Here is a 13,886-nt window from a genome sequence, read left to right on the forward strand (position 1 = left end):
GTGTTCAGACAGTTCTAACTCATTTGCAGCAACACCACAGCATCAGTAATAATACTTAGCTGGCCTTTAGTTACAGACCTTGTGTCGGTTCAGCCTGTTTCCCATATCGTAACCAGGCCACTGATGTCCCTGATTTTCTGTGGATTTTGAAGCAAGGTGAAATGACTCGTCTTCATTGTGTGCCTGTTTAACAAGCGGGATAGGAACTCAATCTGTTAAAAGATTCAACACTGAAGTGTGAATAAGAGTTTCTCACCCTCCCCACTTCTAGTCTCTTCCTAGTGAGACCCACATTTTCCAGTTCGGTAGTATTCCCTTCCAGGCCAGGGTTACCCGGCCTCGGCTCTGTTGACAGTTGGGGTTGGATCATTCTCCCTGGTGGGGACCTGTCCTGCACGTTGCAGTTTGTTGAGCTGCATCCTTGGCCTCCACCCACTAGATGCCAGGAGCACCTTCCCCTTCCAGGCATTACAACCAAAAATGTCTCCAGACACTTCCAAATGTCCCCTGGGCGTGCAAATCACCCCCCACCTCCCCACTGCCACCCCGATGAAAACCAGTTTCATAGTTTTAGTATGTAGTTATTTTCACAGGCAACTTAGTAGTAATGGTTTGTGGGTTTAGCTTTTTTAAAAATATAAATTGTATCAATATATGCCCATCTTATACAGCTTGTCTTTTTTTCTCAACAATGACTTGGAGATCTGTCCAAGTTCCTACACAAAGATTTAGTTCATCCTTTTTCACTACTGTGTAGTATTCCCACGGATATAGATAGATAATGGTTTGTGTAGTCATTCCCCTGTTGATGGACATTAAAGTGTTCAGGAGTTAGGAATTCACAGTGACTCAAACAAAATAAGGCTTTTTTTTTTTTCTTCTATGTAAGAAAAATTTAGAGAAGGGAATTTGGCTCTCTGGCTCCACAAAGTTGGCAGGCACCCCAGAGCATTCAGTGTTTCTCTTCTACCATCCAAAGCATGGGAGTTCTATCCCCAGAAATGTCTCTTATGGTCACAGATGCTGTTGAAGCTCCAGCCATCCTGGCTACATTCCAGGGAAGAAAGACCTCTGCCAGCTGAGGCAGCGTCCAGCATCTTCCATCTACAGGTGGTCTCATGGCCATCTTCTCTTTGCAAGGGAGGCTGGGAAATGTAATTTTCAGCTGGAAGCATTGTGTCTCCCAAGAAAAATCAAGATTCTGTCAAAAAGGAGGAAAGATGATACCAGGGTGTTAGCCTGCCATGAAGTTATTTCTAGTTTCTCTTTTTTTTTTTTTTTGCAAAAAATGCTACCATGGATATCTGTGGCATACTACATTTCTAAAAAACTTATCCCCAACTGATGTATATATATATATTGAAGTGTTTCCAGTTTTTGTTTACATCCCATGTAGGTCTTTTTTTCTTACTTATGCAAGAGTTTTTCCAGGGTGGATCTGAAGAAACAAGATTGTTGGGTCAAATAGTGTCAGCATCTTTTAAATTTCATTAGATCCTGCAGCATGGTGGTGCCATCTGCACCAGCAGGCCACGGGTTTACACTGTCTTCCTCTTCCCCCAGGTGGGTTTCATCGACTACATTGTGCACCCGCTGTGGGAGACATGGGCTGACCTTGTTCACCCAGATGCCCAGGAGATCCTGGACACGTTGGAGGACAACCGGGACTGGTACTACAGCACCATTCGGCAGAGCCCGTCACCACCGCCAGAGGAGGAGCCCAGGGGGCCAGGCCATCCACCCCCACCCGATAAGTTCCAGTTTGAGCTGACACTGGAGGAGGATGAGGAGGAGGAGGCATCCTCTGCCTTGGGTGCAGCTGGGGAATGGTCTATGGCCCAGGATACGTCCCCAGCTGAGGAACTGTTGGAGGTCGACGGCCAGGACGCACCCACGGAGGTGGAGGTGGAGGTGGAGAAAGCGCCCTTGACACAGCAAGCAGACAGTGCGGTCTCAGGCCGGGACGAATCCACGTCCCCAGATGCATTCGCACATGCTGTAGGCTGCAGCAGCCCCTCTGCCCTTTCTCCTCAGAGCCCTTATCTGCCTGCCTTGAGGACCCTGCCTACTCGAGAGGAGGCCCCGGGCCTCCTGGGCCTCCCCTCCATGGCGGCCGAGGTGGGGGCCCAGAAAGAGCAACAGGCTGCCAAGAGGGCGTGCTGTGCCTGCACAGGGACATCCAGCGAGGAGCCACCCACAGTCCCAGCTCCTGGCAGGTGGGGGTCTGCTGGAGGCCCTATCTGAGCCACAGCCCCTACATTCTTTTGCCCTCCCTGCCTCCCTTCATCACCATCACCCCCCAACTGCCTCCTCCACTGCCTCTAAGACTCTTGGGCCTCCTGAGAAAAAAGAAAACAGAAAAGTGGGTTTTTTTCTCTTTTCTTTTTTTCCCCTTTCTCCCCACCCCCACCCCCACCCACGGGGCCTCCATTAGGAGGTGGGGCCTGGGGAACCAGGGGCTGAGGTCCTGGAAGGGGTTTTATTTTTGGAATTTTAATTGTTACATTTTTAGAAAAAGAAAAAAAAAGGAAAAAAAAAACACACACACAGGATGAAACACGGCAACTGTAGATGCTCCTGTTCCTGGCTCCCCTCGTCCATCTCCAACCTCACCCCCAAAACCCAGGTCCCAGGCTCAGTCTTCCAGCCTCTTCTGGCTCTCCGCCTGGGCCCAAGCAGGCACAGGGTCTCCCTCCAGGCTCTCCTGAGTTTGGGAGGGTTCCTAGAACCCAGCCAGGAATAGCCATTCTGGGCAGGGCTTGGTGGGGGGGTCAGGGTGAGAGGCCCCAGTTCCAGCCCCTCTCAGGCTCGATGCCCTCCCCCATCCAGAAGTCTTCCGCCTCATTTTGCACAAACCTGGCAATACCGACTCGAGGATGGGCACAGCAATGCTGTGAAACTTAGGATGCTGGGAGGAGAGGGTGTTGGAGGGATATTCACACCACCAGCCTGGGGTCTGAGGTTTTAGGAGGGCCTGATCCTCCCTCCACTTGCCGCCCCCTTCCTTTCCACTTTGGGTTCTGTTTGAATTTTTTCCGTTTGGGGGGGCACGGCTCTGAGCTGCACCCCCTCCCAGCTGCTTCTCCTCTTGTTTCTGCCTTAATGATTCCCCGTAGGAGAGGGGCTTGCAGTGGCTCCCACCTGCACCTTGGGTGGGGCGGGGCCAGGCCCAGAGCCCCCATCCTAGGTAGCCCCTAAGCCTCCTCCTGTCATCCTCCCCAACCCTTTGCCCTAGGAGGAAGCAATAATGGTGTACACCCACATTCCCTTTCTGGGCATCCCTTCCTACTCTGGCACCAAAGTCATTTATCCTTTGTCCCCACTTAGCCAAGCTTCCTTGTCTCCCCTTAGCTATCCCCCCTAGCAATACGACAGACAAATGAAAGGCCATTTTTCTCCAAGCCATGGGGGACTGTTTGGAAGGAAAGACTCCCTCTGTCCCCTCTCCTCTGCCCCCCAGCAGCTGGTTCTGCAGCTGGACAGGGCAGGGCCTCTCTCTCTCATCGCCCCCACCCCTCCAATTCTGAGCACATGGTACTGTAGCCTCCTCTCCCCACAGCCTTCCATCTGTCTGTCCAGCCCACTGGGGAGTACCACCTGCTCCCACCCCCATGACGCTGTACAGGGTTCATTTTTGTAGTGAAATTAGTTTCTGTCCCAGCCAGCAACCAGAGTGGGCCTTTTTTTTTTTTTTTTTTTTGGTTTTCTTTCTTTTGTACATATTGTAAGGTTGGTTTGTAAATTATTCTACAGAGGCAAAAAGGGAAAATAAACTTGCCCTTTCCCTGCTGACCCAATCAGGGGAAGGAGGGGTGGGGGTCTCCCAGAGGGAGTGTCCCCATTCCCGCTGTATTATACAAACTGTACCATAGACCCCGAAAGGGTGGGCTCAGTGCTGTTGTTTGATGGGGAGTAGGTTCATCTAGGGGGTGAGGGCTAGGCAGAGCCTGCCCTTCTCCCCACCCCAGGGCCAGGCGTGACTGGCATCTGTTGAGATGGACCCACACCCTCAATCAGGGCTCCTCTCTCCAGGGGGGCACAGGACCCCCATGAGCTGCTTGAGTGTTGTCCACTTTGACGATACATCAGTCAGTCTGTTGATCGAAAATCAATCCTTCGATCTTGTCTCCAATTAAACTGAGGCTTTCACCTACCTTCCTGGCTGATGTGGCTTCCTTTCCCACCCTGGTTCTCGGAGTAAGCCTCTCCTGCACTGTCTGCCTGGGTCGTGGATAGAGGAAGGGGGGTGCTCTGTCCCTACCGCTCCCCAAGCAGATAGAACTTAAGTGGTTTGCCAGGAGATTGGCGGAAGACAGCCTCCAGGCCTGGGTTAGCTCCTGCCACAGGCAACTTCAGGTTGTAAAATGAATGTCCAGACGACGCAGTGTTTGTAGGCCAGCAGACACAGGTAAACCTCCCTTTTCCCACATGGAACATATCTGACGCAACTCTTGGGTTCTTCTTTCACTCCTGGAAACCTCCAGGACGAGGCCTCTACCACCTGTCTGCCAGGTCGTGATGAAAGATCTGGGGTCAAATTCTGCTGTGCAGACATTAAATTTGATTAACAGGCACAAGAGAATTTACACCTGTAAATTCCATGAATTCCCAGCATTCCCTCCATGTTGGTGTTGCAACCACGTTGCATGAAAACAAAACCAAGAAACAATCTGAATATATCAAAGGCAGGATACTGCGTTGCTTCAGGCCTGTAAGCCTTATGGGTATCAGATAAGCTGAACCCTCCAAATTAATGACTGGACACAGAATGGGCTTGGATATAAACTGTTTTTCTGACTTATTCATATAAGGTTCGGGAGTGAGTGAGTCTCATTTTAACCAATCTAAATATTTGAATACTGTTAATTCCACCCACGGGAGCCCCTTTTCCCAAACTTTATAAGGCTAATTAACAAGCCCCAGATTTTATTAATCAAAGGGTACTGACATTCATTATGCTAATGAGCAAAACTTCCCATGTGGATAAAGATGTGTATAGGAGAAGCGTTTCTGATGCGGGCTTTCAGATTAGAATACTGGCAGCCTCAAATGTAATAAACAGAGGGACACCCAAATATGCACAGTGCGTAAGTGGTTAAGCACTGTGGTAATCAGCAGGTGTATACATTCACAGCGTATGTGTTCTGAAACAAAATGAGGCCAGCTTCATTGCACCCAAGGAAAGATCGACCTGCCTACTCTGCCAGCTCTTAGTTATGTGCCCTTGGGCGTGATCTCTCTGACCTTCAGTTGTCTTATCCGTAAAATGGGATAACGAAAATCTTAGACTTACAGGGTCAGTCTCAAGCAAGGCTGTCCAGTGTAACTTTCTATGATGATGGGAATGTTCTATGTCTGCTCTATCCAACACCATAGCCACTAGCCACATGTGGCTATTAGGCACTTGAAATGTGGCTGGTGCCACTGAGGAAAAGGAGTTTTAATTTTCCTTTATACTAAGTAGCCACATGTAGCCAATGGCTACTGTATCAGACTGCATAGTTCTGGAACTTAAGCGAGAGAGTGAATGTAGGGGATTCAGTGCATACAAAGGTTTGCCTACTTGACTGTGGCTTAAAGAGTCACAGTTGATATCCTGGCCCACAGGAGTGGGGGCAGCCTGGACCCAGAGGGGAGAAGCAAAGCTGGAAAAATTGGTAGAAGTTTCCAGGGAATCTGAACTTTGTGCAAGAAGCAAAGAGGAGTCACAGACTTTCCCCAAGGGTGTTTCAGAGAGGCAAAGTCGGGGAAAGGGTATTGGGCTGGGGGTCAGGAGGCAACAGTACTAACCCCAGGGCTGCAGGGGATGGCTGGCTGGGCCAGGGTGAGCCTTCTTACTCCAGGTCTCAGTTTCCCCAAGTGTAAAAGGGCAGGCGTGATGTCCCAAATGCCTCTTGAGTTAGGACGCATTGACAATCTGAGAATGTGGGTCAAAGGGCAGAGGCGGCATGTGACCATCAGCTGGCTCTTTAAAATCCTCCTGGTGGGGAGTTCATCTTTCCTCAAACAAAAAATGACCAGAGGCAGGGAAGCTTTGAAATTTGAACAGGACAAGGGGATCTGGGGAAGGGGTGGAGTTAGGTCTCTGAAGTTGACATCAGCCACTTACAGGCTTCATGGTCTTGGGCAAATGGCTCTACCTCTCCCAGCCTTTAGAGGGCCCTGAACTCATTAGGAAGATTATTTTATCCACCTTCCAGGGGTCCTTGAGGTATACATTATCATAGGCTCCATTTTGCAGATGAGGAAACTGAGGCCAAGAAGTGATCTCACAATGTCAGGAAAATTTGGAAATAAGGCAGGGATCTCACTTCACCTGGCTGTCCAATACTTTTATATTATTATCGCTATTTTATTTCAAAATCTTGAGATGTGGGTAACATTTTTTCCTCTTTCACAACATACAAATATAAAGAAGTACAAATAAAAGCAAGCACTTTCCCCTCCCCTCTTTTTTTTCATCTATTGGCAAATAATGAAAAAATGGACCATCCTGGGGTGGGCAAAGCACTTTCATAGCTCATTAGTGCTGGCAGAAGTTGGCACACAGAGCTTTCCAGGAGTGGTCTGACAATATTTATCAAAAACATAACAACTGTGCATGCATTTTGACCCAGCCATTACAGTTTTAAAATATCTTAAAGAAACAGTTGGATGAAAACCTAAAGATACAGGTACAAAATGCCCATTCTAGTGTTGGTCTAAATAGTGAAGAATTATTAAAGACCCAGATGTCTGACCTAGAGAATTATTAAATTATGCTTCACTGTCACAATGGAATAATATGCAGCCATTAACAAAGAGGTAGGTCTGTACTGAAATGCTAAGATGTTTACCATAGAGCAGGTTTCAAAACATTCTGCATTATATGATCCTGCTAAAAAATATGTGCATAGAAGAGACAGCTTGTCCATCAACATATTAACAGTTCTCCAGTGGTGGGATTAGAAGAGATCTGTGTTTTCTATTCTGTAGTCTTCGATATTTTCTGAGTTTTAGCAGTGAGCATGTATTACTTTTACAATCAAAAGGAAGATTATTTCATAATCAGAAGAAATAGCCGATGTTTATTTTGGAGCCACAAAATCATGGTAGATAAGCACACAGGCTCTGGATTCTGCTTGCTTGTGTTCTAATTACTACTCTACCAGTTAATGATTATTAGTCTGAGCATGTTACTTACCTGCTCTGTGACTTAGTTTCCCTCGCTGTAAAATGCAAATAATAATAGCCCAGATTTACCAGGAGATTACTTATGTGCCAGACACTGTTTTGCGTAAATTATAGCACTTAATTCTCACAACAGCCTATAAAGTAGATACTATTGCTATAACATGGGTCACAGACACGGGTCGGGCTGGGAGCTCGAGGGCCCGAGCGTCCCCTAGATTGGGACTGAGGAACTGCAGCAGGACCAGAAAGACGCGCAAGCGCAGATTGAACAAGAGGCGTGGCAAGAACAGGAGGGAATCTTTTTTTCTCCCTCACTACGATTGGCTGACACAGTTGTCATTAGCCGAGAAGGCAGCCAATGAGGAGCACTTCCGCTTCGCCTTTGGCACCCGAGGAGATCAGACAGCGGCAGGTTACACCAACTTTACGGAGGGTGAAGGAGGGGGCCTGGTGTCACTCCCTTCCTTAGAGCGACCCCAGCGTTTTTTTCACACTTTCTGAGGGGATCCCGGTGTCATCCCCCTTTCCTGAGTGTACCCTGGCATCTTTTTCCACTTCTTGAGGGAACCTATTTTTCCTGAGAGTGACTCCTGTGACGTCCGCCTTTCCCAAGAGGACACCATCCCGGCGTCCTCTCTCCCTCCTGAAATGAACCCTAACATCGTCTCCTCCTGAGAAAGCAAGACGTCAGAGTTTCCCCACTTCCTTAGGGCTCCGTGGCATCGACTGCCCTTCCTGAGGGGACCCTGGTCTCAGTCCCCTTCCTGGTGGGGCCCCGGCATCCTTCCTGACGGAGACGCTGACCGTCACCATCTTTTCTGGAGGGATCCCCTTCCATGTCTTAATCCCTTCCAAAGGAGTCCCCAGGTCATCCCCCCTTCCTCGAGGGTCCCCAGTATTGTTCCTCCTTCCTGGGAAGGGGCCCAACATTGTCCCCCCTCTCCCAATGGTATTCTGTCACGGCCATCTCCACACCCTAAAAAGACCCATCATCCCCCTTTTCTCTGAGGGTAACTCCTTCCTCTCTACTAATTTGAAGCACATCCCTGCAAGGGCTTCAGTGGTTCTCGTATATATGAGAAGTCTCGAAGCCCCCTCCTGAGCTCCCCTATCCCCAGTTGGGGAGACAGGAAAGCAAGACTCGGATCACCCTCAAAGTGTTGGCTGGTCGGGGGGAGGGGGGTAATGGGAGTGGGGAGTGAAACTAGCTGATAAAGGAACTCACCATATCACATGAGATCATTTAAAGAACTAGGGCTGTTTGTCCTAAAATGAGAGCTGCAGGAAGGATCTATAGCTACCTTAAAATACTTACCAAGTGCTTCTCACAGTTCCTGATATCGTCAGCAGGTACTTATCAGAGTGATTGGGTATGTGAGGGACTGTCACCCGGAACAGAGATTACTTTATTCCACAAAGCTTCAAAAGATCGGATGGTAATGGTTAGAGAGAGGTGAAAAAGTCTTCCTTGTGTTGAATGAAACCCTAACAGGCTGAGTAGCTCTACTCTTAAACAGAGCTGGCAAAATCCACACCCTTGGAGAAGCATCTGGAAGACCTGACCAATTCCATTCAATCCCAAAAATGTTTCTTGTACCCCCATTGTGAACAAGAATTCATCTACTCAGCATTCAAATATGTGTGAAGTTCTTATTGTATGCCAGTAAATAAAATGGCAAACAAGACAGAAAAATAGAAGATAATTATGAATACAAGAAAAATGCATTATGACTTCTGCAAGCTACTTTTTCCTTGAGCACTTCTCAGGCTTTCTGGTTGTATGTTTGCTAATGTACAATCATACAAATATCTGTCTCTCCTCCTAGTTGACTGTAGGCTACAGGAGACAGAAGCCATGTCTTCTACTCCCTGTTGTCTCTACAATGTACCTGGAACATGACAGGCACTGAAATATTTGTTGTTCCTGCCCTAACTCTTCACTTGATAACTCCTTAGAGGAACTGAGAGATGGCCAAGGAAAGTAAAATATGATATGTAAAGGGAAGACAGCCTAGAGATGAAAGGGACCCCACATGCAAGATCTGAAACTTAACAAAACGCCAACTCCTTGAGTAATGCAATTAATCTTCCCTGACCCTGAAGCTGAGAACAAGTGAAGGCAAAGAAGCAGCTGAGGCTGCTCAGTTTCCAGTTTCCCACCAAAGTTGTTTAGATCAGCTAAGTCCCAGAGAATCCGGGGATACGTAGTCGGAAAAGTGTTCCTGTGTGCCTTGCTTAAATTGTGTCTTAATAAAATCAAAGTTACAACCTTGCGGGTGTGGATGTGGTGCAGGGGCTCACAAGAGGGAGAGTCCTTTTTAAATAGGGAGCTTCCTGGATGCATTTGCAGTTGTATTTGATTTATGAAAAATATAGTTTTCTCAGAAGTTTCTAAGAATGCTTATTTAAAAAAAAAAAATAAGAACAAGTCAAGGACATTCTATACCCTGGGACTGACTCATCCAGTCTTGTTCCTTTTCTAAATTTCCTTCTCTAGAAATAGTTCTTATCATACAGAGGCCCACAAGAGGGTGCTGGCCTCCTTTTAGACTGAACTTCCCATACTGGGGAAGCTCTGAGGGTCATGGAGAGCAACAAAATCATCACAAAATAAGACAGGTAGATGGGTTGGTGGAAGCACTGATTTTTCACAGGTAATGAGAGCCAGTGAGGAATTAAAAGTAATGCAGGTAAAGAGCTCTGAGGCCATTAAACGTTATTATTATCATTCTCACTTTGACAATCTTGATAATTCAGATCAATGTTAGCACCACAGGTTTTCAGTACTTACTTACCTCATATCCAGTCAATAACACTACATTTATTGTATTATTACTGTGTTTCCCAGGTGCTAAGTACTGTTATCATCCCCATTTTACAGATGACAAAAGTGAGCCACAGAGATTTGCTCTATGTGCCAGATATGGGTCTCAAGCCTAGTCTGTTGACTCTAGTGTATTCTTTTTTTAGATGTTTTTATTTTCCTAAATTCTATCTTCCGCAATATATATTTTCACTAACATTTATGTTTTAAAACCAGAATATACTCCCAAGGGAGGAGATCTTCTTTGACTTGAAGGCACCTTGTATTGCATGAAGCAAAGGACTCTATATATCCAGAACTTCAGTGCCCTTCACAGAGCTAAAAGTTACCTTAGCCATCATCCGGGTAATTGGGAGTGGGGAGCTACTTGCTCACCATCACTATGAGTCCATCCTGTCTTTCATCTTCATCTTCATTACCTTTTTATACTGGAACTCCCCCTCTGCTTACAAACGGGCTCTGTCTTCTGAATCTTAACAGCAGAATTCCCATCCCCCACCAGACCCCATGTTCCTTTCCAGCTATCATTCCATCTTTCTCTGCCTCACCCTAACATCTCAAGAGATGTTCCCTTCTTCAGCTTTTCTCAATGATTCAGTGAGGCACTCAACAAATATTTATCAAAGGAATTTGTTGCTTTTTCCTCACAATTCTAATGAAATGGTTCTCAAGCTTACTTTCCAATCACCAATTCTAGCGGGTCTCTATCTTTCTGAACCTCTCTGCACTTAGTAGTATTGTTCCTTAAAACATTTTGTACTCAACTATTTCTCTACTTGGCTTCTGTGACACTATTCTTAGTTTTCCTCATAATTTTCTGCTGCTCTTATGTTTTTATTGAGGCTTCTCTTACTTCCATCTACTACTTAAATGTTGTTTCTCAGAATGCGCTTTAACCCGTTGTTCTTATTCTACACGCATGTGTCTCGAAGTGTGTTCCCTACACAAGCTGCATCAACTGGGAACTTATTAGAAATGCATTTTCTTGACACTCACCTACTTAATGATAGCCCTCTGAAAAACGTAACAACTATTTATGATTTTAAACAAACAAAAAAAAACTAGGTATAGAAGGGAGCCTCCTGAACTTGATAAAGTTTCCAGCATAACTTAAGGCATAGGTTACAGAAAATGTTTTGGCAAACATCAAATTTAATGGTGGGACATTAGAAACAGTTAGGAATAAGACAACTATGCCCACTATTACCACTGCTAATCAACATCGTACAGACAGTTTTAGCTAATGTAAGACAAGAAGAAGAAATGAGTGATGTAACCTGGAAAAGACATTACACTACAGTTATTTGCACATGACTTGACTATCTGCTGAAAAATAAATCGAACTAGTAGAACTAATAAGGGAATTCAGCAAAGAGGCCAATGGAAGATTTATATCAACAACTTTCCTATGTATCAGAAAAACCAATTTAAAAGGATCCAGGAGTAGATATCCCATTGACAGTAGCAACAAAACCTTATAAGATTCCCACGAGTAAGTGAATCGCAAGCAATTTGTGGAGAAATTATAAAGGTTTCCTGATGATAGCAAAGAAGATTTTACTAAACAGATACACCAAGTTCATGAACAGAGAGATCTAAAATTGTGAAAATACTTTTTCTCCCCAACTTGATAATTTTTATGCAATCCAATCAAAATTTTTTATTTTTCATGGAATTTTATTCTTCATAAGGAGGATAAAATATGCAATAACAGCCTGGACTGTTTTTTTTTTTCAATAAAGAGCGGACTTGTTCTTCCTGCTATTAAGACATGTTATAAAACTGTAATAATTAAAACAATGAAATTGGTGCAAAAATGGATATTTAGGTCAACCAAACAGAATAATATTTTTAAAAAAAACAATAGAGTCTTATGCATATATGAGAATTTAGTATATGACTGGGATTGCATCTCAAAACTATGAGTAAAGAGTCTATGGCCATGCCACCTGGAACAAGCCCGATTCCATCTGATATCGGAAGCTTAGCAGGGTCGGGCCTTGTTAGTATTTGGATGGGAGACCACCTAGGGAGACCAGGTGCTGTAAGTGTAAAAAAATAAGGGATTGTAAGATGACAAGGTCCTTGCAATCTGTGAGGTCAACCAAGGGTTGCCTCGCCTAAAATACAAAACAAAACGACTATCAATAAAGAATGAATCAGTCAACAAATGGTTTGAAAATAAATGTTTGGCAGCAATTGGCTATCTGTATAAAAAAATTAAATACCTACTTCATACTATGCATACCAACAAATTCCAAATGGATTTAAAAAGTGTGAAAACAAAACTTATACATGAAGACGATATCTATTTTAAATTTTCCTGATGTCTCTATTAGTCAAGATTCTTGGTTCTAACAGAACCAATAAAAACTAACTCTGGTTAATTTAGGCAGAATAATTAATTTATGGGTAGGAAACAATAACAAATGGGTAAGGAAGCTACAGAAAATGTCAAGAACCACAAGTCTTTCTTAAATATGACACAAAAGGGGAGAACCATCAAGGAAAAGTGATAAACTTGTGTATAAATTTATAAGGAACTTCTAGAAAACAGCAGGAATATGGTTCGTTATGACCACTTTGGAGGCGATCTAACAGCATCTAGTAAAGCTGTGCCCACCCTGTGGGCAGGGATCATCTGGGGATTGTTCACTGCTGTAGCCCCAGTGCCCAGGAGAGTAAGGACTAAAAAAAAAAAAAAAAAAGTTGCTTTTGTGGAGTTAGAAAGTAAATGTAAATACCCACCTTTGTTGGTCCAGCAGCTCACGGAAGCCTAGTGCCCACTAGGTGTCCAAGTACCATTGTTGCAGATAAGATGTTCACCTGACTGCTGATACCTAAATTGCTTTACTGAAACAGCTGAACTTGACCTCAAGACCAGGGCTTTAACCCCTCTGGAAGGAAATATGACTCTGGAGTAGGTGTTGTCACTTCTAGCAACTGCATTCCACGTAAATCCCTATTCTCAATTAATGTTTCCAGAACTTTCACTGCTATACACATTGACCCCATGAAAGTTCTTTAATATCCGTTCTCACAAACACAGTGCTACAGAGTGTTGAGAATGGTTAAACCTGAACTCCACCACTTAGTGGCCACGTGACCTTGGGCAAGTTACTTCTCTGAACTTCTGCTTCTTATCTGTAAAGAATTCAGGCTTGCCCTTCCTTGCTCAGAGCGCTATTGAGGACCAACCAATGTGTAAAAATGCTTTATAAATGCTAAAAGGCCATCCACGTGTTAGGTTGGCAATTCCTAGTTCTCCCTCATCCATTCAATGCAGCCAACATGGACTTATTTTCTTGTCCCATAAAAACCTTGGACCAGGACCAGAGAATCTGGCTCAACTAAGGTTGCCTTCAGGTGAATTGAGTGAGGCTGCTGAGACAGGAGGTACCAGGTTTTCCCTGGAAGAGAAGGAATCCAATGTTTCCTTTCTAAGCTACTTGGGAAGCATCCATGAACTCCCCAACACAAGTGTACCTCGTTGTTTCATTGTGCTTCCCAGCTATTGCATTTTTATAAGTCGAAAGCTAGACCCTCTACCTCCATCAACAGTTATGACTAGCTTTACCACAGAGGTCTGGATCCAAACCCACAATATCTCCGAGGTGTGCCTGTAGTCGAGACCATACTTCATTTTTCTTTTCCCCGTTCCCTGCCCCCCATATGAATAGTTGATTGGCAGAAAAAATGATCTGGGCCACACGTATTGTTCATCAGAAGAGACTATGCTGAGCCCTTTGCCTAAGAAAACTCCCAAGAACCTCCTTGTCCTTTTAATACTCAGGAACCTCTATAAAAGAAAAAGCTCAGTCTGCGTAACTGAAGCACAACGAAAAGACCAGATAGATTTTCACTGAATTTGGAAGGCACGCACATTAGG

General features: G+C 45.0%; 1 protein-coding gene across 5 annotated transcripts in view; it reads left to right on the forward strand.

Annotated features, from left to right (window-relative positions):
• Positions 1 to 4,154, forward strand: part of PDE4A (phosphodiesterase 4A) — a 43,250-nt gene extending 39,096 nt beyond the window's left edge. For all 5 annotated transcript variants that reach the window (XM_011380265.2, XM_011380264.2, XM_011380268.2 and 2 more), the window contains one exon: positions 1,564 to 4,154. In XM_011380265.2, the coding sequence (XP_011378567.1) occupies positions 1,564 to 2,244 (681 nt within the window). In that variant the 3' untranslated portion in view covers positions 2,245 to 4,154. The remainder of the gene's footprint in view (positions 1 to 1,563) is intronic.
• The last annotated feature ends 9,732 nt before the right edge of the window (positions 4,155 to 13,886 follow it).

This window comes from Pteropus vampyrus, unplaced genomic scaffold (genome assembly GCF_000151845.1).
Source record: "Pteropus vampyrus isolate Shadow unplaced genomic scaffold, Pvam_2.0 Scaffold391, whole genome shotgun sequence".
Lineage (NCBI taxonomy): Eukaryota > Metazoa > Chordata > Mammalia > Chiroptera > Pteropodidae > Pteropus > Pteropus vampyrus.